At 41.4% G+C, this 22982-nt stretch overlaps 2 protein-coding genes across 3 annotated transcripts in view; one reads left to right on the top strand and one right to left on the bottom strand.

Moving 5' to 3' along the window:
* coro7 (coronin 7) overlaps positions 1-22982 on the bottom strand; it is a 168978-nt gene that overhangs the window by 72936 nt on the left and 73060 nt on the right. The window lies entirely within an intron of this gene.
* LOC140464527 (vasorin-like) lies at positions 3800-19859 on the top strand. Its single transcript, XM_072559698.1, has 2 exons — positions 3800-4041; positions 17284-19859. Exons 1-2 carry the CDS (start codon positions 4028-4030, stop codon positions 19247-19249), a joined length of 1980 nt encoding a protein of 659 aa, XP_072415799.1. The 5' UTR covers positions 3800-4027; the 3' UTR covers positions 19250-19859.

Genomic DNA, 22982 nt, shown 5'->3' with positions numbered 1-22982 from the left:
CATCAATTGTAATGAGTCATTTCCAACTCACAATGATTCCACATAGTAACACCCAACAAACAAGCACCAGGGTCAGTCTGAGTTGATGCCTGAATCTAAATAATGGTGGTTAAGGCATCTGCACCACAAGGAAATTGAAGAGTCTGGAATTAATCTGAAAATATGCCTCTGGGAGATCTGATGAGTCCTATTTCAAATATGTGCAAATTAATAGGCTTTGAATGTGTTAAAATTGGGCCAATCACAAGTTAAGGGAAGTGGAAGTTGAATTGCGTGATGGCCTAATTGTATTATCATTAGACTATTAATCCAGAAATTTTGCTAAAGTTTTGGGGACCCAGGTTTGACTCCCACTGCAGCAAATGCGGAACTCAAATTCAACAAAAAAGTCTGGAATTAAGAAATTGATTTTAAGATGAAACCATTGTTGATTGTTGAAAAAGCCAATCTGGCTCACTGATGTACTTCAGAGAAGGAAATCTGCCAACCTCAAGTGACTTGAGACTCACAGTAATATCTTTGGCTCTAAACTAGTAAGGCACTCAGTTGTATCAATTGTTACGAAGTTTCAACAAGGAAATGAAACTGGATGAATCACCTGGCATCAAACTAGACACTAAAAAAAGACAGTAGCAAAAACAGCCCTGCAAAGTTCTCCTTACTAAGATCTGGGAGCTAGTATGAAATTGGAAGAGCTGACTCACAGATTAGTCAAGTAACAGCCTGACACACAGTCATGTAATCATACCCTACAGGCAGTGTCCCAAGCACCACAGACACCATCCCTGCATATGTCATCCCACTGCTAGGACAGACCTAGCAGAGGTGGCATACAGTCTGCATCGAGTTGCCCTGGTAGTCAAGTCTCACGGCTTCACGTTAAACATGAGCCAGGAAACCACCTGCTGATTACCAGATACTGTCTCCCTTCAGCTGATGAATCAGTACTCTACCGTGTGGAGCAACAACACTTGGAGAAAGCACAGAGGGTAGCAAGGGCGCAACATGTACTCTGGGTAGGGAATGTCAATGTCCACCACCAAGAGAGGCTCAGCAGCAGCACTACTGATCAAGCTGGTTGGCCCTAAAGGACATAGCTGCTTGATCAGGTCTGTGGCAGGATCAACAAGAGGGAAAAAACATACTGACCTCATCCTTACCATCTGCCATCTGCAGATACATCTGTCCATGAAACTATCGGTAAGAGTGGTAACCAGACAGTCCTTGGAGATAAAGTCCCGTCTTCACACTGAGAATATGCTCCATTTTGTGTGTGGCACTCTCACTGTGCTGAATGGAACAAATTTCAAACAGATCTAACAACTGAAGGCTGGGCCTCCAGGAGGCACAGCGGGCCATCAACAAAAGCAGCATTGTACTCCAGCACAATCTGCAACCTCATGGTCTGGCATAACCCCCATTGCCATCAAACCAGGGTTCAATGGCGAGTGAAGGAGGGAATTGCTAGGTGCAGCAACAAACGTACTTAGAAACAAGGTGGCAATCTGAATCTACCAAACAGAAGTATTTGCAGCAAGTGAAAGAGAACTAAGCCATCCCACATCAATGGATCAGATCTAATCTCTGCAGCAGTCATGAATAGTAATGGCCAATTAAACAACTTACTGGAGGAGAAGACTCCATAAATATCCCCATCCGCAATGATGGAAACTCAAAATATCATCACAAAAAATAAGTCTGAAGCATTTGCAGCAATCTTCAGCCAGAAGTGCCGAGTGGATGATCCATCTCAGTCTCCTCCAGTGGTCCCTAGAATCATAGATACCAGTCTTCAGTAAATTTGATTCATTCATGTGATGTCAAAGAACAGTTGCAGGCACTGGATAATGGAAAGGCAATGTGCACTGACATTCTGGAAATAGCACTGAAGACATGTGCTCCTGAACTTGATGCTCCCCAGAACTGTCTCCTGGTTGGAGTCATACCTGACATATAGGAGGATGGTTCTTGAGAATTCAGTCATCTCAGTTCCAAGATCTTTTCAGGAGTTACTCTGAGCAGTGTTCTTGGCTCAACCACCTTCAGCTGCTTCATCAATGGCTTTCCCTCCATCATAAGGTCAGAAGTGGGGCGTTCACCAATGATTGCACAATATTCAGCACCACTCACGACTCCTCAGATACTGAAACAGCCCATGTTCAAATGCAACACGATTTGGACAGTATCCAGGTTTGGACCGACAAGTGTCAAGTAACATTCACACCATTCAAATGCCAGGCAAATTATCATCTCCAATAAGAGACTATCTAACCATTGCCCCTTGACATTCAATAGTGTTACTAAACTAAATATCCAACTATCAACATCCTTGGTACCACCGACCAGAAACTCAACTGGACTTATCACATCAACACAGTAACTACAATAGCAGTTCAGAGGCTAGGAATACTGCAGTAACTCACCTCCGACTCCCCAAAGACATCTACAAGGCACAGGTCAGGAGTGTGATAGAGCAGCATGGTGGCTCAGTGGTTAGCACTGCTGCCTCTCAGTGCCAGGGACCCGGGTTCGATTCTATCCTCAGGCAACTGTCCGTGTAGAGTTTGCACATTCTCCTTGTTTCTGTGTGGGTTTCCTCCAGGTGTTCCTGTTTCCTCCCACAATCCAAAAATGTACAGATTAGGTGAATTGGCCATGCTAAATTGCCCATAATGTTCAGGAATGTGTAGGTTAGGTACATTAGTCAGGGGTAAATGTAGAGTAATAGGTTAGGGGAATGGGTTTGTGTGGGATACTGTTTGGAAGGTCGGTGTGGACTTGTTGGGCTGAAGGGCCTGTTTCCACACTGTAATGATTCATTTTCTATAATACTCCCCACTTAACTGGATGGTTGCAACTCCAACAACACTCAAAGTGTGACACCATCCAGGACAAAGCAGCCTTCTTGATTGGTACCACCTCCACCAACATCCAATACCAACAATCTATATGAAAGACAAAGGCAGTAAACATATGGGAACACCATGACCTGCAGGTTCCCGTCCAAGTCACTCACCATCCTGACTTGGAAACATATCGCTGTTCCTTCACTGTCACTTGGTCGAAATCTTGGAATTGGGTCAACATATGGCATGTGGACTGCAGTGGTTCAAGGTAGCTCACCACCACCTTCTCGAGGGCAATTAGGAATGAACAATAAATTCTGGCCAACCAGCAATACCCGGGCCCCACAAATGAATAAAATAAAGTGGATAAAATGCTTAACATTGCTATCAACTCCAAGTTAGACAATGCGCTTCATTGAAGCAAAAGGTTCTTCAACATCTTAACCTGAAACACTTTACATAATGAAGACAAAATGTGAGCAATGGACTGCTTAAAATGGGACTGTATGGAAATGTTAAGAAAATTGGAGATTTTATTTGCGAGATTTGACTAGGAATATTACATTTTAGAGACCTGTTAAACGAACCATGGAATCATTAATCTGGAACTCTCACAGGTTACTTGTAATTAAGTAAATTACAAGCTTACCTGCGGATTAAGTGATGTGTAATGTTGAATAGTTGCAGTCATTATAACCTGTATACAGGTTCTTTCAACAATTATGAACTTAAACATTAGCTGTTCAATTTAAGTTGTATTATACCAGATTGAGGGGAACACAACAGTCCAAAAATATTTCCTCATATCTGTCAACATCTCCTAAGTAGTACAAGACATAATATTTACTCAAGTCATCTAGGCAGCACTCACAGGGTTAATGAGGCTCCTGCTCATGCCTCTCCAGTCGGGGGGGGAGTGGCGATTACAGTTCCCTCCCCTCCTGTACTCCTCCTTTCTGTGAGAAGCACAGATTGCGTTCATTAGTGTTGCTTTTTTTGCCAGATCCCATGAAGAAGTGTAGCAGAGCAGGGGAACAGTGAGATGCTGTTCGTTCCCTCCTGACTCCTTCAGTTTATCTCTGTGACCATCCAATCCATATTTGCACTGATATATCCTGCTAGCCGGAGAAGAGACCCAACACTCTTCAAGTCACCACAACAAGCTTGCCTTTCCTCGCTGCATGCAGCAAACAAGGTAAGACTGATTTTGTGTCTAATACAAAGTCACCCAGCTCTGGATTCTGTCTCTCTTTCTCTCTCTCAGCTCGGGTCAATGAACTAAGCAAAATCTCGACAAAATAGTGCACAAATATTATTCCTGAGGTTTGCAACTGGTTTCTTTCTGCTCTCTGATCAGCTGTACACATTCATTTGAAAGCAATAACCCCCAAATGTTTTGGTACAGTTATTCAAGCACTGCATCAACAAACTGAGTTGGTATAAGCTCAAACAGAAAACCAGTCAAAGACCTAAAGCTCATGAAAAAGTTTAACAATTTCAAAATAAGAGTTTTAGTGAGTGAATTTGAAACCAGTACTGCACAAATTATTTCAGTACAGAGTTACTCCACTCTGCAGAGTACATTTCTTTCATAACAATACATATGGTTTATTCAGGAGGTTAAGAGGTATTTACTGTATAACTGAAGTCACTCTTTATTCATTGCAACTTGCACTAATGTAGTATGAATACCGAGAATCTCAACATGGTCAGAGCACCAAGGAAGAGGATATGGTCATTAAAGATTGATGAGAAAGGTGTGTTTTCAGGAGATCTTAAAGGAAATGGCAGAGGTAAAGACTGGAGAGTTTTACGTGCAGAATTTTCAGAGCTTAGGGACTAAGCATAGCCACCAACGATAGGCTCAAGGGATGAATGATTCATAAAAGACCATAATGAGATACATAGGATGTAAGGGCTGGAAAACTGTACAGAGATAGGGAGGGGCAAGGCCATGTAGGGATTTGAGTACAAGGTTGAGAATTTGAAATTTATGTTTTGAGTATTGGATTATTTGAACTTTGAAATGCTGAGAACTGGACAAGGGTTTCATTAGATGTGTCAGGCAGGATTGGAAACAAGAGATGTTACAGAGATGGACATTCAGATGAAATTACTGAAGAAAACTGGACTTTGTGGTGGGGACCGGAGACAATGACATCAAACGTACTATTATTAACAGGAGCTACTGTCCATTCATCACAACAGGGATTACTACCTATGTAACGACACATAATTGCCATTTATTCAGCAGGGGAAGGGTCATACATATAGCTACAGTTTATTCAGTGGGTTAAGGGTTACTCAGTAACAGCACAGAGATCCAGCTTATTCAGCAGAGTTAGGGTTTCTCGGTTTGGGACTGAAGTTTCTTCCTTGTAGTGTAAAAGTTAAATTATTAACCACACTAGCAAATTAACACAGCTGGTAAAGGAACAGGATGAGCCTGAATTACCAGCTGAACTTGCTTTCAGTTGTTCCATTGAAACGCGGGACTTTTCAGGTAAAGGTGTGTACTTACTGCTCTGTACAAACGGCAGAACAAAAGTCAGGTGCAATAATAAAACTGTTTCAGATGTAGACTGAACCATATTATGACGAATTACGGGAATTTTGTAATTAAACAAATGAGTTACTAGGCCACAGAAAGTCACGAAGGTAATCTGAAAAGGAAGGGAAACAGGAAGCCTTCATTCCTTCAGATACAGTGCAAAACAGACTTAATTTCCACAGAGACAAAATAGTAGAAGACCCTTATTTCCTGGACAGAGGACTAAAAAGAGGAGACTCCCATTCCCCCCAGAGTCAGGGCAAGAGGAGACCTTCACTTTGAACTCCCCAAGACACAAGGTCTGTAAGGGGACCCTATGTTTCATCAGTACAGGTAGTGAAATTAATGATTTCTAATTATGGTGTTGGTGCTGTGCAGATTTTTCTTGGCAGTGGCTAGTGAACGTGGTGTATGTGGTTTGTTTTAAAATAAACTAGGGATACTGTTTCTGTAGCTGCTGGAGAGAGAGTGGAATTTATTATTGCATTCTCATTACCTCGGGATGGTATGCAGGGGTGGTGCTCATTCCTGGAGTCAAGCAGCAGCAAAGGCCAATCTTTAAACAAGAGGATTGACAAAGAGAAAAGTAAACAAGCTTTCAGCAACCACTGGCCTTTAATTAAAAAGTGAAGAGCTCAACATGACTTGCTTTTTACTCACATCTTAAGGTTTTCAGATAGATTTTGTCTGTGGATTTGACCCCAACTTAATGCTTCATGAGGGTCAAGATACATTCAGACTGGAGCTGCCCAAATGGAGAATGTCAGATACGTCAACTAACACCCCACTGCTGCCTCAGAACATGCTCATTCATCTAACTACTCCCAGGATTGATCCTCACTGAGGGCAGTGGTGTCAGAATTCTTATGCAGAGGACATTATCTCCCATCCTCTGCCTGGCACCCTTATTACCAACAGTATTTCTAAAAAATGTTAATGCAATGCCCTCAGGTTGTCACTCAATAATTTCACACTGTTATAGATTATATTTCCATTGATATTAATTCAACTTCACACTATCACTCAGTAGCACCTCTCCATCAATGCCATGTTAACAAAATGAGAAGTGTAGCAAAAAGGGTTTGGTTGCTATGGTTAGAAAGTTGGAGATAAAATTCCCTACTCAGCCTCAGCCTTCAATACTCTCAGTTGAAACAAAACATTGTTCAAAGGCAGAGCTATACTAAGAATTGAGCTCTTGTATGGCAGCCAAGATTTCCAGTTAGTGCAATAACTTTCTTAAACACAGAGGGTTGAGTGTCATAATAGGAAATGAATTGGGCCTTGTTCCACTTATAAGGAAGTTATCAGAAAGGAATTAACACAGAATTGCTCAGTATTGTTTAAAAGTATAAGAAAACAACAAGTATAGAATGAAACATGGAGGAATCAGAGCGATATTGGGGTAGTTAATCTGGAAAGGGTTCTCCATGACTCAGTTATCAGCATTTTTATCTGAGTCAGAAGACTGAGGCCTCAAGAACCACTTCAGAAATTGGAGCACAAAATCCAGGTTGACACCAGTAATACACTACCGAGGAAATGCTAATCAGGCAGAGGCTCTGTCTGCTCTCTCTTTTGAAGGATCACTGGACTTGAAACATGAACTTTGTTTTTCTCTCCACAGATGCTACCAGACCTGCTGAGTTTTTCTAGCATGTGTTTGTTTTCTATCTACCCAACTTGTTCACCTTAATATCTTGAACTTCAGTTAGATTAGCCCTTAACCTTCTAAACTCCTTGTTTGTGCAATATCTTTGTGTAATTTAACCCTCAGGCATCTAGGTTATCATTCTGCTAAATCTACATTGCAATCCATCCAAAATCAATATATCCTTAAGTTGTATTGCCCAGAACTACTCTCAGTATTTGAGGTATTGTTTGATCAATGCTTTATATGGCTGAAACATGGCTTCTATCCCATTCTGTTCTACTCCTCTAAATGCAAAGGCCAGTGTTCCAAGACATTTTGATTAGTTCCATACCTGTACGTGACATTTTAATGATCTTATCGCATATATCTCTGTCTCTCGATTGTTTCTTACTTTTCAGCATTTAAAAAATATCCTGTTCTATCCTTTTTTAGATTGGATTATCTCACTTTCAGCTACACTGAAATCCATTTGCCATTGTTTTATTCATTCACTAATCTAATATTGCAGCAATTTTATGTTTTGATCTATGTTGCTTACAAGGCTGACTACCTTTGAGTCATTAGCAAAGTTGAATATGCAGGTTTCTAACTGATCATCTAAGTCAGTAATAAATGATGAACAGTTTAGACCCAAATATAGATACTCTGAGACACTACTCATCAAATCTTCTCAGTTAGCACATGTTCCCAGCATCATCTCTCCTTGCATTCTGCTGAGTTTCTAACCAGGTTAATAATTTTCCTTCAGTTCCATGAGGTGGACGTTTAACCAAGAGCTAGATTGATTCTTGGTGTGGAAGAGTTACTTTTCTGAGAAAAGGTTGCATAGATTTACCTATATTCCTGGAAACTTATAAGAATGAGAGGAAATGGTACAGCAACATTAAAGTTTTGGGAGGGCTCAACAGATAGACAGTAATAGGCTATTTCCCTTGATTGGAGTGTCAACAACAAATAGGACACAGTCTCAGGATAAAAGTTCAGCTATTTAGGACTGAGATGTGAAGAAATACCTTCACTCAAAAGGTTGTGAACCTGTGAAATTCTGTATCCGAGAGAAATGTTGTTGTGTGCATTCAAGTCAGAAACTGATATATTTCTGATCAAAGGGAATCAAGGGATATGGGAAAGCATAGGTGAGGTCAGGGATCAGTCTATTCCAATTGAAAAGGTGAGCAAGTTGAGAGGGAGGGGGCATATGACGCTGCTCCTGCTCTGATTTCTTATGTTTAACTATGACGGACTTGAGTAAATGCTTCCTGGAAGTCCATATAAGTAGCATTCATAGCCATTCTCTCATCTGCTATTTTACTCACCTCTTCAAAATATTCATTCAAGCATGATTTACTCTTTATAAACCCCCCAGTGCTGGTTCTGACTGATTCAAAAAAATTGAACATGTAGAAGATATCACAGCACCATTTTAAAGAACAAGGGAACCCTTCTTTGTGTCTTGGCCCATCCTTAACCTACATTACTAAAGTAGAAGATTGGTCAGTTATTTAATTACAGCTGAATCATGCCATGTCTAAAAGTAGGAGAAAGTGAGGACTGCAGATGCTGGAGTACCAGAGTTGAAAAAATGTGGTGCTGGAAAAACACAGCAGGCCAGGCAGCATCCGAGGAGCAGGACTGACGTTCGGGCATAAGCCCTTCTTCAGGAATGAGGCTGGTGTGCCAAGCGGGCTGAGATAAAAGGTAGAGGGGAGGGAATTTGGGGGAGGGGCGCCGGGAATACGATAGGTGGAAGGAGGTAAGGGTGAGGGTGATAGGCCGAAGAGGGGGGTGGGGGTGGAGAGGTCGGGAAGAAGATTGCAGGTCAAGAGGGCGGTGCTGAATCCGAGGGTTGGGACTGAGATAAGGTGGGGGGGGGGGGGGGGGGGAGGAGAAATGAGTAAGCTGGAGAAATCTACATTCAATACCCAGGCTCTGTTCTTTCAGTGATGTCTACTTTACACAAGTTTGTTTTTATCTCAGGATTTGTAATTTTATTTTATTTCTCAAGTAATTGCTGCATTTAAGGAAATAAGTACGTGAGGAAGCTCGGGAAAAAAGGATATGCAGAAGGAGTTAGATGAAGTAGGTTGGGAGAATGCTGAAGGGGAGCATAAACATCAGCGCAGGAGTAACAAGCGGAATGGTCTTTGAGACATAAATGTTCCACGGTTCTGTGTTATATTCATGGCCCACACTGTATCAGTGCAGTTCCAGAATGATCTGCACAAATCGATGTACAGGACAAACTTTCAGTGAAATAAATGCTATGTCAGGAATTGTCCTTTGTCATTGCTATTGAGGTTTATTAGAGCCTGATGGGTAGCCAGCAAGACAGAAAAACAAACTTCCTCTTATAAAGTGGAGTTGGACAAACATTATGAAAGGCATTTGGGAACCAACTCTGCCAGATTTTGGAAAACAGACAACTGCTTTGGTGGATATCCAACCTGCTCCCTCTGACTTATATTCAGCAAAACCCCACACTCGCCCATCAGCTCACCTCATACATTTCATTGACCATTAAACCAGAACTAAAACCCTGGGGTTTAGCCACATTACACAGTACTGAGACCAGACATATAATTCAGCTACAGCACTGTGTACATTGCACAAAGAAGAATACAGATTCCTTAGTATTGAGTGCAAAAGCAAATAATTTATGGTAAACCATCTGAAATACAGTTTCGAATTCTGAGCACTGTACTTTAGGCAGGGTGCTAGGTATAGTGTAGTGTGAGATTACTGGAGTCAATCACCTCAATCCGATGAAAATTGTTACAGGAGTTCCTTGATAGAATGTCCTTGGCACACTACCCTCACCTGCTTCACCAATTAACTTCCCTTCATCATAAAGTCAGAATGGGATTTTTGCTGATGACTGCACATCATCAATTATCACTTCTTAGACACTGAAGCATTGTTCACATGCAGCAAGATCACAATTTCCAAGCTTGGACTAGTAAGTGGCAGGCAATATTCACACCTCAGGAGGGCCAGGCTATGACCATCTCTAAGAATAGAGAATCTAACCATCTTTTCCCTATAACATTCAGTAGCAATGCCATCACAGAATACCTCATTACTACCATTCTGAGTATTATTGTTGACCAGAAACCAAATACAACAGCTACAAGAAGCCCAATAGATTTTTCCCTCTCCATTAGTTCTCCTACCACATGTCAGTTCCTCTCCTACATGTCACAGACCTAGTCTGGCACATATGATCTCCAAGACTCAGGTCATTATTGGTTCTATTAAGACATTGCTGATGATAGACCATTGAAGTTCCCCATCCAGAGCACATTCTGTCTTTGTCTTCCTCAATGTTTTACCCAACTGATGTTTCACATGCTGAATATGTTTCATCAACTGAGGGAGAACAACGGGTGATAAACTGCAGGAGATCTCCTTATCTACACTGACTTCCTGGGGTCCTGATCCAATGTTGAGAATCTAGTGCCAATCCCTCTGAATAATACCACCTTTCCTGCATAGGGACATGACCTAAGGACAATGAAGATGATATGTGGGACACCATCTACCATGTATGATTCTGCGAGTATAAAGTCTCTTGCTTTACTAGACTGTTAGATGGGGGTCTCAATTTTGGAAAAGGTCCTCAGATATGACAAAGGATGACTTTGAATAGTTGAATTGCAGGGTATGCGCTTGTCATTTCTACTGCCTTGGGCAATGCTAAGTAAAAGGTCGAGTTTTATTTTTTGTAGTGGCTTGATGCAACTAATTAGCTTGCTAGACCACTTCTGAGGGCAGTTAAGAATCAACCACTTTGCTGTGCATCTGGAGTAACATGCAGACCAGACCTGGTAAGACCAGATTTCCTTCCCTTAAGAACATTAGTGAACTTGATGAAATTTTCTTTAAAAATCTACCAGCTTGTCATAAGTATCATTAAGTTAGTTTAAATCTAATAAGGAGCAGAAAGTAAGCTCAAGAAAGCTAATTGAAAGCTGGCCTTTATATCTAGAGGACTGGAATACAAGGGGGGATTCAGAATTTATGCTGCAGTCATACAAAACCCTGGTTAGACTCCTCTTGGAGTACTGAGAGCAGATCTGGACACCATATCTCATGAAGGATATACCGGTCGTGGACAGTGTACAACATTGATTTGCAAGAATGATATCTGGACTTAGGGGGTTAAGTTATATGGGGAGATTATACAAATTAGATCTGTTTTCTCAAGAACTTAGAACGTTGAGGTAGTCTGATCGAAGTCTTCAAGATATTAACAGGAAAGAACAGGGTAGTTAAAGATAAACTATTTTCGCTGGTTGGAGATTCTAGAACTATGAGGCATTGTCTAAAAGTTAGGTTCAGACCTTTCAGCAGAGATGCTAGAAATCATTTCTTCACACAAATGATGATAGAGGTTTGGAACTCTCTTCCATAAGTAGAAGTTAATGCCAGATCTGTTGTTAATTTTAAATCTGAGATAGTTAATTTTTTGCTAAGCCAAGGCAATGAGAGATGCAGGCCAAAGATAAGTATATAAAATTAGGTCACACTGTCATTGATATGTTCCTAAATTCCACTAGTTGCTATGGTAAAATGTGAATTCACATCTCCTCATTAGTCTAGGCCTCATATGAAATCAAGTAATATTATCACCATGCCAACTCCTGCAGTTCAAAAGCACATCTGGCTGGGACGAGTACCTGGCTCTGTTCTTTCAGTGATGTCTACTTTACACAAGTTTGTTTTGATCTCAGGATTTGTAATTTTATTTTATTTCTCAAGTAATTGTTGCATTTAAGGAAATAAGTACGTGAGGAAGCTCGGGAAAAAAAGGATATGCAGAAGGAGTTAGATGAAGTAGGTTGGGAGAATGCTGAAGTGGGAGCATAAACATCAGCGCAGGAGTAACAAGCGGAATGGTCTTTGAGACTTAAATGTTCCACGGTTTTGTGTTATATTCATGGCCCACACTGTACCATGTACAGTTCCAGACTGATCTGCACAAAGCAAGTTTTCATTACCCCACTTCCTTTCACACAGGAGTTGCCAGTTTTGAAGCAGGAAGGTCTCCACAGCTTAGCTGAGTCCTCCCTACGCTAACACACCGAAAAGTTGCGTCTCATATTACAGTGAACATCTTGAAATGTTCCCTTGAAAAATAAGCCAGAGGCTGTGGCAATGTTATCGTACCCTGAGATACAGTACACATATTATTTTTGGAAAGGGGAAGCACATTGAGGGAGCATAACTGGAAGATCCTACTGTCAGGCTACAAATTCCTCAGGCCCCTGGAGACCCATATCCACGGTGCTATGTCAGCATCATACACAATTCCCATCGAGGATAAATGAATCATGCAAAAATATTGCACTCATGACTGTGCAATGTATAACAGGAGACAACTAACTGGAAAGAAAAGGCCATTACTAAACCATCATTAAACCCCCAGGTAACATCCCCATCTCATCATCTCCCTTCAATCCTAATCTCTGAAACACTGCCAATTTCCTCTATAATCCATTGTTGCTTATATCTGCAATAACCGCCTCTGGTAACTTCAGCATACCCATATAATTCATCCATCTTCATTCCTACTTACTGTAGAACTTCCTATCCTACCACCAGATCACATTCAACACAGTTCAGTACCCTACAGCTGCCTGTCCCTGATAGACAATGAGCATCATTAAGCCCCACTCCTACTCCTCCAGCACTTTGCTGCACTGACCCAGACTCCTCTCCCAAGTCTTCCCCCACCAATACAAGTTTTGTTCTCGCACAAATTCTCTTCTACTAACCCCTATGCCTGAACTGTCCCAAACCCAAGGCAATCACGATCATTACTGTCTCCCTCAAAACCATCCAACTCCTCAAATATTCACCACATTCTTAAGGAAATGGATAGTTCCTTCAAATGTCTTCTTCCCTGAGGAAGGTACAGGGTCCTGCCCCTCCCCAATAGGGTACAGGGGCTGAGTGAGTCCTATTTTAAGGCGCAGCTTTAAATTTGAGGTTTATCCATTCCCCAAATGGAACCTATGCCTGGTTTATAATTAATCAGAGTTAAGCAAGCCCAATCTCCTAACTTCCAACAATCAACACATGAAGAGAATGAAACTTACAGCAAATGGGGATCAGAGAACCAAGCCCACAATCAACAAGGATAGTCTCAGATTCAAAGTCAGAATCCCGTTCAGTTAATGGGATGGAAGTACAGTTGGCTCAATGTCTGCGTGTAGTTTTTCTAACATGTCAGGACATAAAACCAGACTACAGACAACAACACATTGCCTTCAGATTTTGTTAAATACATTTACAGGATATGGGCATCACTGACTTGAACAACATTTAATGCCCATCCCTAACTGCCCAGAGGGCAGTTGTGTTAACTACACTGCTGAGTGTCTGGAGTCACATGTATGCTAGACCAGGTAAGGATGCCAGTTTCCTTCTCTAAAGAGAACCTGCTGGATTTTTTTCGAAAAATCAACAACAGGTTCATGTTTATCATTAGAGTCTTAATTCTAAATTTTTATTGAATTGAAATTCCATCTGCCATAGCAGGATTTGAGCCCAGGTATCCATAACATTACCCAGTCTCTGGATTGATAGTTTTGCAATGCCACTAGGCCATTGCCTCTCCTTCATAAGATTCTGCTCCGTTGTCGGTGAGCAGCCAGGACAGCTTCCAATCAGCAGTATGAGAACACAGCAATGTCCATATCAAGGTAACTATCCAACTCCAGCTTAGACAAAGCAGACTATCAGCCCAGCTTTCAGCAGACGCACACCAGAAATTATCAGAGGAAAAGGACTTTTCATACCACTATGAAAGATTATTCAGGAAAGGATTATGCTTGGCATCAGCTGAACTCCTTGGCTGTTTTATTTGATCTGATATCTTCAGAGCACCACCTCCTTAACAGGTGGAAGGACGATCTAACATCCTGTGCTGGAGCTAACTGGTCACCTTAGTGTGGACTCCCAATTCCTTACACTGCTGATTGGAAGCTGAGCTGGCTACTCATAGCTGATTGAGGGGAAACTTATTAAGGGGAGGTGATGGTCTAGTGGTATTATTGCTAGACTATTAAAATCAGAGACCAGGTATTGCTTTGGGGACTTGGATACAAATCCCATCATGACAGATTTGAATTTGAATTCAACAGAGCAAAGGGCTTGGAGAATGGCAGCTTCCTTCATCTCCACAATCCTCCACATTCTCCATGCAGCTCCAACTTTGGTTGGAGCATCTATGGATTGAATAGCTCCATACTTGCTAGCCATTCCTTCAGTTGCTTGGGCACTAGAATGTTCCTAAACTTCTCTGCTTTTCTCTCCACCTTTAAGATACTCCTTAAAAATCTCCCCATATGGCCAAAATTGTGGTCATCTGCCCTCACATCTAATATGGCTCTGAGAGAAATTTTGTTTGATCCTGAGAAATACCTGAAAACGTTTTACTGTATTAAGAGTTCCACAGAAATGAAAGTTACTGTCATAAATACAACATGCTGAAAATTTATATGCTTTCCTAAAGTCATAATTTGCAGAAAGATAGGATTATACAGAAATATATTTTGATATATTGATGAAGCTAAACAAAAAGCACTACAATAATGGACGGCAGGTAAAATTGAAGTCAACACTAGCCATTGACTCAGAAATCAAACCCAGCCTACTTCTATTGGTATTAAAAATCACTGTCTTTGTTCAGTGGTCTCAGTACAGCTCTCAATTGGCTCATAACAAGAAGCTAAGTTCAAATTCTGATCAGCAAACTGATTGAAGGCCTGGTGTAGGAAGTTTGTGATCTGAGTGTTCACTCCCATCACATATAGCTTCTTACTTATATACTGCTATGTTTTACTGGGGTTGTGCACTGAAACAGTTGTCAATTATCGTAAAAGGATATAAGTGAACTAGCTGGACTTTTATGTTAGAAAACTGAGCGTATGAAATTCTCTGCCACAGAAGTGGTTAAGGTCAAAGCATTGAATGTTTTCAAGACTTAGATATTGTTCTTAGTGCTGAGGGGATCAAAGGGTATGGGGAGAAAGTGGGGACTAGATACAGAGCTGAACGTTCAGCCATGATCATCTGAATGGTGGAACAGGCTTGAAAGGCCAAATGGCCTAATCCTATTCCTATTTTCTATGTTTAGCTAACTTGGGCACCAATCAAATAGACTTTATCATCAATAACTGGTCATTAATCCACAGATCAATCAGCTGCTTGTTGTCAGTTGAAAAACTATTTGCATTCAACCCTTGGCTTCAGCTCGTCTGCAAAATTCCCACTACAACTTGAACACACCAGTTGTGTAAACACCACTTCAAATGGTTTTCAAAAAGTGCAACAATCCTCCAACAATCCTTGGTTTTTAAAACTGCTCTTTGCCCATTTAAGTCCAAAAATCAAAAATACAGAAAAATAATGAGACACAGTCCTTACAAAATGGCTGTACTCTCAGCCCCTACTCCTCCTTATTCACTAACAAAACTTGCAAACAGCTCCAGCCTTTCACACGGGAGCACTCTCCACAAGCTAATCACTCAGATAATTTTTCAAGTCTAACAAATGTATTAATATATCCAATTCCATTGCTGACTTCAAGACTAAACTGAAATTCACAGAGACAGCAGCTTATTCTGCTGGGAGACAGACTGTAAATCTGGTATGAGGCATTCTATATATAGTCACTGCCAGCAGTTTGGTAGAAAGAGAGGGAGCAAGTGTGTCGACGTGAAGTGAGGAAGGGGAGAAGGTGAGGTGTGGGCGACAGGGAGGAAGAGGCGGTATTAGAGAGTATTGTTTGTAACTGCTTGTTCTAATTTTGACAGTGGTGCTGCTAGATCTGCCTGTGCTCCAAATAGAGAGGACACAAAGAAATGTATTTTATGTCTTTTTTATTAATTCAATCTGTTACTGAACATTCCTCTTCCCCAGCAGTCCCCTAATGTGGTCTGGAAATAGTGTGGAATGAGTCAAAATTTCTAAAAATACTCATTCCCTATGGAGTGAGAGAATGTTGTCCAATCTCTAATTCCACTTCACAAAGACAGTTTCTGGCAGCACAGACCTCTCCTGCTTTGCTATAGTAGGGGACTGGAACACAGCCTCTCCTTAATGGGCAAGAATATGGGAATAGGCACCCCTTGAAGACTTTGAGGAAAGTCAATGACTTCATTATCACAACATCCTGACTTGCTATAATGCCCATCACCCTTTTCTCAGGCTGAGCCCTTCCCTCAACTGCTGAATAAGTAACAGGATCAAAGGAGCAACATTTCTGACAGAATTTTAAAACTTTGGGATCAGAAATATTATTTGTGGTGTTTTAAATTGGTTAATGTCCTGCTCAATTTTACAGTACTTTATTTTGTTAATTGTATCATTTAGGAGTTGCTTCTGATCCAAAACCAAGTTTATAGGGCAGGATGTGGTAATTTCAACATTAGGTCTGCACTAAATGAAACACAATCCATTCTCCATTTACCCCTCCCTAAGATGCAAAGCCCATTACTCCTCCTCAAAACACACAGGCTATTCTACTCCTCACACTGAAGCATGAAGCCAGTGAGGCCTCACACCTGCGAACCTGGTACTATCCACACTCTGTTTCTAAAGTCACCCTGTGAAATTAAGAGTATCTCTCCTCCCTGCTCAATGCACACTGCACAATTATGGGAAGCAATGGACCTAGTGGTATTGGCACTAAACAAGTAATCCAGAGGCCCAGATATTGTTCTGGAGACCTGTGTTCAAGTCCCACTGGCAGATGGTGGAATTTGAGTTCATTAAAAATTTGGAATTAGAAATCTAATGATGACCATGAAACCACTGTTGTCTCACTTAAATAAACCATTTGGTTCACTAATGACCTTTAGGGAAGGAAACTGCTATCTTTATCTGATCTGACTTACACCTAACTCCAGACCCACAGCAATTTGATTGACTCTTAACTGCCCTTTAGGGATGGGCAACACATGTTGGATTATCCAGTGATGCCCACATTCCATGAGTAGGGGAACAAAAACAAAATTAATTCTCCCTCCTCTCAGCCTCTTATTCTCTTCCCTTGGGATGTCCTCTTCTTTCCCTGCACCATTCATTCCCCTCTGCTAACCCACAGACACCACCTCCCTCCTATATTATCTTAGATTTTGTTCAGCCTCCACTAATGGTTATACTCAGGGTTGCTTCCACAAAATCTTTAGAAGACTCATAATGACTCATTCCTTTTGCCCCCACAGAGCTCAATATACCATGAGGAGGACCTCTTTGCCCTGTCTGCCTTGGCTGACCATACTTGTACTCCTGTCAGAACTGCTGTCAGTGCTCTGCTGCCCAACAGAATGCAAGTGTAACGCCCCGGGAATGCTGTGGTGCATCAAAAGGGGACTGTCTGCCATTCCCGAACACATCCCTCCTGGCACCTCCAGTATCTATGCTTTTGAGAACTCCATTTCCACCTTACACAAGGAAGATTTTGCAGGACTTCAGGAACTGAAGCTCCTGCACCTGTCACACAATAAAATTACCAGGCTGCCTCAGGAGATCTTCCAATCACTAAGTGTGCTTTCTAACCTGGACCTGTCATCCAATCAGATAACTGAAATCAATAATGACACCTTTATGGGATTGCAGGAACTGGAACGATTGTACCTGCAGCAAAACAAGATCAAGACAATCCACCCAGCAGCTTTCGACACATTAACAAAGCTGGTCGAGCTCAAACTGCAAGATAATCTTCTCCATCATCTTCCTCCTTTACAACTTCCCACACTCCTCCTATTGGACCTCAGCAGAAATAACATCCCAGACACAGAGCTCAGAAACATCCAAGCACCCGAGATTGAATCTTTAAAGCTGGCTGGACTTGGCCTCAGTACGATAAATGAAGACATATTTAAAAACATGAAGAATCTTCAGGAGCTGGATCTGTCAGAAAATCAGCTGGTGACTGTGTCAGCTATATTCCAGCACATCAGTGAACTGACCGTTCTGAGTGTTCAGGGAAACAATAAGATCTCACACTTGAAGGATGAAGACTTCAAGCAGATTAGGAACCTTCAGAAACTGGACATCAGTGGGTTGAGCCTTACGACCATTCCTGAGGGTTTTTTGGACCTTTTCCCCAACTTAAGGAGCCTCACAGCAGCTGAAAACCCCTATAACTGCGTCTGCCAAATCAGCTGGTTTGTCCAATGGATACAGGAGAATAATGCCCTCCTCCAGAGGCAGGAGGAAACACGTTGCCACTTCCCTCTGGTCAATGCTGGTAAACTACTCAACACGTTGACAAACAGTAACTTTGGATGTCCTACTACGATCCCGTCCATCGGTGCAACAAGCACCACAGAATCATCACCAACCACAACCAAGAAAGTAACAGTGGGTCCCAAAGCAACACACCTTCCTGTACAATCAATGCCCTTCAATGGTGAAGTCACACTTGGAGCCATCACCGAAATAGATCGACAACTCAGCGCAAAGGGACATCTCTGCCTCTTTACAGAATGCCTCAATGGAGGCATTTGCCAGCTAGATAGGCATGGGCGACACAGTTGCATGTGCCATGCTGGGTTCCAAGGACCACTCTGTGAGGCAGCAAATGGTATTCTTGATCTCCAGACCTCTCAGAAAAGCAATGTAAACATTAGTCAAATAACCAGCACTTCAGTAACATTAAACCTAGAGGGTTTCAAACTCTCCCCAGTTTACTATAAGGGGCTCCGGGTGACATATAAGAACTGGTCAGGACTTGACCCCAGGCCAGTGTCACTCAACATCCCAATATCACTGTCAACATACAAGATTCCAAGCCTTCGGCCGAACTCAACATATCAGATCTGTGTTGGAGCTCTGGGGGAGGTCAGCACAAAAGAAGAGCCTTGCACAGTTGTGCAGACATTGCCAATAACGCAATTACCTCAGTTCAAACAGATAGAGGGTAGCAACTTGACCAAAATGATCTGGCTAGTAACCACAGGTATGCTCCTGGTCTTACTGTTGGCGGTTGTGATCACACTCTATTGCCGGAAAAGACTTAAGAAAAATTCTGCTCAAGTAGGAGATTTACACCCTTGTGATGTAGAAGAGATCAAACCTTACCTAGACGAGGGAAAGATCTTGTCTGATACTCCTGAATGCCTCGCTCTGCAAAGCGGAGTGCCATTAATCCAAGATCACCAAGGTAACATTCCTATAGCTTTGTGACCTTTCATTCACAGGGATTAACATGGATTTCCAAAGCCTGATTACAGCCACAGAACTTCCCTGCTTCGATCAACAAATCCTTTTCTACCAAGAGTGGAATTGCACATAGTATTATTGAGGCAGACCAATTTCAATCTCTCTCAAGCAACCCAGCACATATGAAGCCTGATCAATCTCTTTCAAGATTTCCCCCCCATTCTGTAAACTTCAATCTGGCTATACTCACCAAATCCAGTCTTCCCATACAGTCCCTGTGAAACCCCAACCAAAGGAAGAAATAAAACCATCCAAGCAAAGCATCGCTGTAAATATCACTACTGCCACCTTTGTTATTCAGACAGCTATCCACAAGCATCAACGTATGACTTACATGGCCAGACTATGAGTGGTTTCAGTACGTGGAGTTCATGGATAATGGTGTAGTGCCAGTCACACCTCATTATAACCATTGCCATTCCCCAACAGCACAAGGGAACAGACCAGTGATAGGCACTCATCACCACCTGGCCCATCATTAACTGCTGTATATTGCTGAACCAAGTCTAACCGAGTCAAGCACATGATGTATATGACAATTTGTAAGCAAATAAATATTTTTCTAGAGAAGTGACATGGAGGCTCTGGTTTGCTTTGTTACACAACCAGGTTACCATAGGGAGAAGTGACACTTCGAGACAACAAACTGGAGGTAAACCAGCAATGAAGAATGATACAAAGGGTCTTAATGCCAGGTGTAGGATACAGAGGGTGAAGAGTCAGGTGATTGCAATACCCAAGGAGGATAGCAGGGTATGTAAAACTTGAAACATAACCAAGACTGGGCCAGGGTGCAAGACAGCTTGAAATGTCACAGCAACTAGAGAGATACCCATTCCACTTTCATCAAAATGCAGTTGGATTAAAATTCCAATCCTTCAGACATGTCCAAAACAAAAAAAAAACACTTGACCTGGAAAGAAAGAGGGTTTGAAGGATAATGGGAGGCAGAGGGAGCATCAGTATCAAAGACCAACACTTATTTATAAACTGAAGTTAAAAATCACACAATACCAGGGTATAGTCCAACAGGTTTAATTGGACGCACTAGCTTTCAGAGGAGCAGCGCTCTGAAAGCTAGTGCTTCTAATTAAATCTATTGGACTATAACCTGGTGTTGTGTGATTTTTAACTTTGTACACCCCAGTCCAACAGCGGCATCTCCATATTATAAATTGAAGGGAGCCAAACTGAAATCTATGTGCATTCCAAAGTATGGGCAAAGCTCACTCCAAGGCTACTACACTCATAACACAACAACCTGAAGCAGTTCAAGGTGAAAAACATTTGACAGCAGGGATGGGAAAAAAGTGGAGTAAATTAACCTAAAATGCATTTAATGGCAGGACATATGGAGAGAAGGAAGCCAAGGAGTGTGAGAAAGAGATTGAATAACTTCTTTTTTTGGCTTTCGTCCCCAAATGATTTAGTTTATAAAGTACTTCCTTTTCAGTAATGGTGTAGTGTTGGAAATGTGGCAGCCAACGTTTGGATAGCAAACTCCCACAAACAGAATGTGATAAAAACCCCGATAATTTGTTTTGGTGATGGTATTTGAGATATAGATATTAGTAAGCACACCAAGGAGCATCCATTTGTTTATTTTTCCAATCCACCTGAGTGTCTTAGATATAACATTTCATGTGAGGATAGTATTTCTGACAGTGTGGCACTCCCTCAGTTCTGCACTGGAATGACATCTCAGATAATGGGATCAATGGCCTTCAACAAGGTTTCTATTAGATGATTACAATTTCAACATTGTCAGATGAACACCATAAGCTTCTTTTTTCTAAAAAAATTCAAGTCCTTTTTGAATGATCTCTGCACTCCTTCACTATTATTGGGTTAAAATCCTGGAACTCCCACCCTAACAGCACTGTGGGTGTACTTACACCCGAAGGACTCCAGCAATTCAATAAGTAGGCACACCATCCTCTTGAGGGAATTACAGTTGGTCAAAAATGCTGGCAAAGCCAGTGATGCCTACAAACATGAATAAATAATAAAGAAAAACACAAATGAACCCTTACTGCCCTATTCCAAGATATGTGAGCTTTATTTTAAGATATTTTTAAAGAACACTTTCTAGTCAAAGCGATTAGAACATCACTGGCTTAATAACCAAATCAGTGTCTGGATTTGTTAACAGCCGATAAATTTCAAACACTATCTGGTGCAGAAAGAAACGTCCAAGCATGGAGTTTCTGGTTTAAAAAAACACTCTTACTCTAGTGGTTCAACCCGTGACATTTTCTACATAGCATCTTTTACTCCAGGCAGCAAGACAGGTGCTGTTGGAATGCAATTTCTTTTGTACATTGCCATGGAGATTAGGCCTGAGGCTCGGCTGGGCCAATTCTTTAATAGAACACCTGCACTCTGCAGGAAGACAACTTCCATAGAATTAGGGAAAAAAAACAAGAAAGCTAATAATAGGATTAGTAATGTCCTGCTTTAGGAGTTTAGTAAATAGATTATTTAACCAGATTGCCCAGCTGACACAGCGCAGGCCCACAGCCGAGAGCAGTCAGACAATATTACAATCATCTCCAGCTTATTTATATTTGATAGTGCAGATTTCTAAGAGTGTAGATGACCGTCAGCAAACAACGCTTGCATTTATGTTAATGAAGTAAAACATCTCACAGTGTTTTCAGGAGAGATTTTTCTAACAATTTCACACCAAGCCATAAGGTTACAGGTAAAATGTCCAAAAGCTTTATAGGATTGGATTAAGGAGCATCATAAAGGAGAAGACTTAGTGTGGTGGAGAGGTTATAGAGGAGAAGTCATCAGAGATTGGGTTTGCAACACAGATACTCAGTGCCCTGCACTATTTTTACTTCATCTTGAAATTAATCTATTGCTGACTGTTGGAACTGAAGTGAAGCATTTTGTTGCTTATATAGAGGTCATTAAGTGTTACAACTGGTCTTGATTTAGCCACAGGGTACACACCTGATTTCTATTTCCCAATCTGTCACAGAACTTTTCAAATTGCCATAATTAAACCTTATAGACCTGCAATTGTGTTGTTTCAAGCATTTGGTTTGGGATTTTGAAGAATAGTCAGGGCAGATCTGAAAATCAGGAATGTTACCACATTTAACCATTCCCAAGCAACAATTCTTTGTTGTGCTGTGTTGGGGAGGGAACTCTTTTATGGAAAAGATGAGACACTACAAGGTTTTGAAACAGAATTGTGATCCAATTGATAATAGTTTCTTCAGCTGATGTAAAACAGAGTTAAGGGTTATCTTTCAATGTTAGTATGTGCTAACAAGATTAGCGATGAATTTGCAATGGCAGTACTCAGCAATTAGAAACAGGCTGAGTGGTGAGTCAGGTGAATTAGGGACAAGTACACCTTGGCAACCAAAATCAGAAACGACAATATTCCCCAAAAACATGTTAAAGCATTTTAGATGGACCACAGTCATTTTGTACCCAGCAAACTGTGAAAAACATGTGCAGAATTTTTCAAAATAGATTCTGTTGAAGCAGTAATGTTGACCAGGACACCAAACAATCTCACTGCATTCCTTCATTGTACATTTTTTTTAATGCTCACCCAGAAGACAGCCAAGTCACAGTTTATGTATCATCTGTTCAGAGCCCTTTGGCTCACAGAGACGAAAGACTAGGTGACTCAATGGTTGACATTGCTATCTCTAGAGCCTACAAACCAGGTTCA

The sequence above is a fragment of the Chiloscyllium punctatum genome, chromosome 40 (genome assembly GCF_047496795.1).
Source record: "Chiloscyllium punctatum isolate Juve2018m chromosome 40, sChiPun1.3, whole genome shotgun sequence".
In the NCBI taxonomy this organism is placed as follows: Eukaryota; Metazoa; Chordata; class Chondrichthyes; order Orectolobiformes; family Hemiscylliidae; genus Chiloscyllium; species Chiloscyllium punctatum.
Note: the sequence above shows the minus strand (reverse complement) of the source record. Positions and strands in the feature narration are given on the sequence as shown.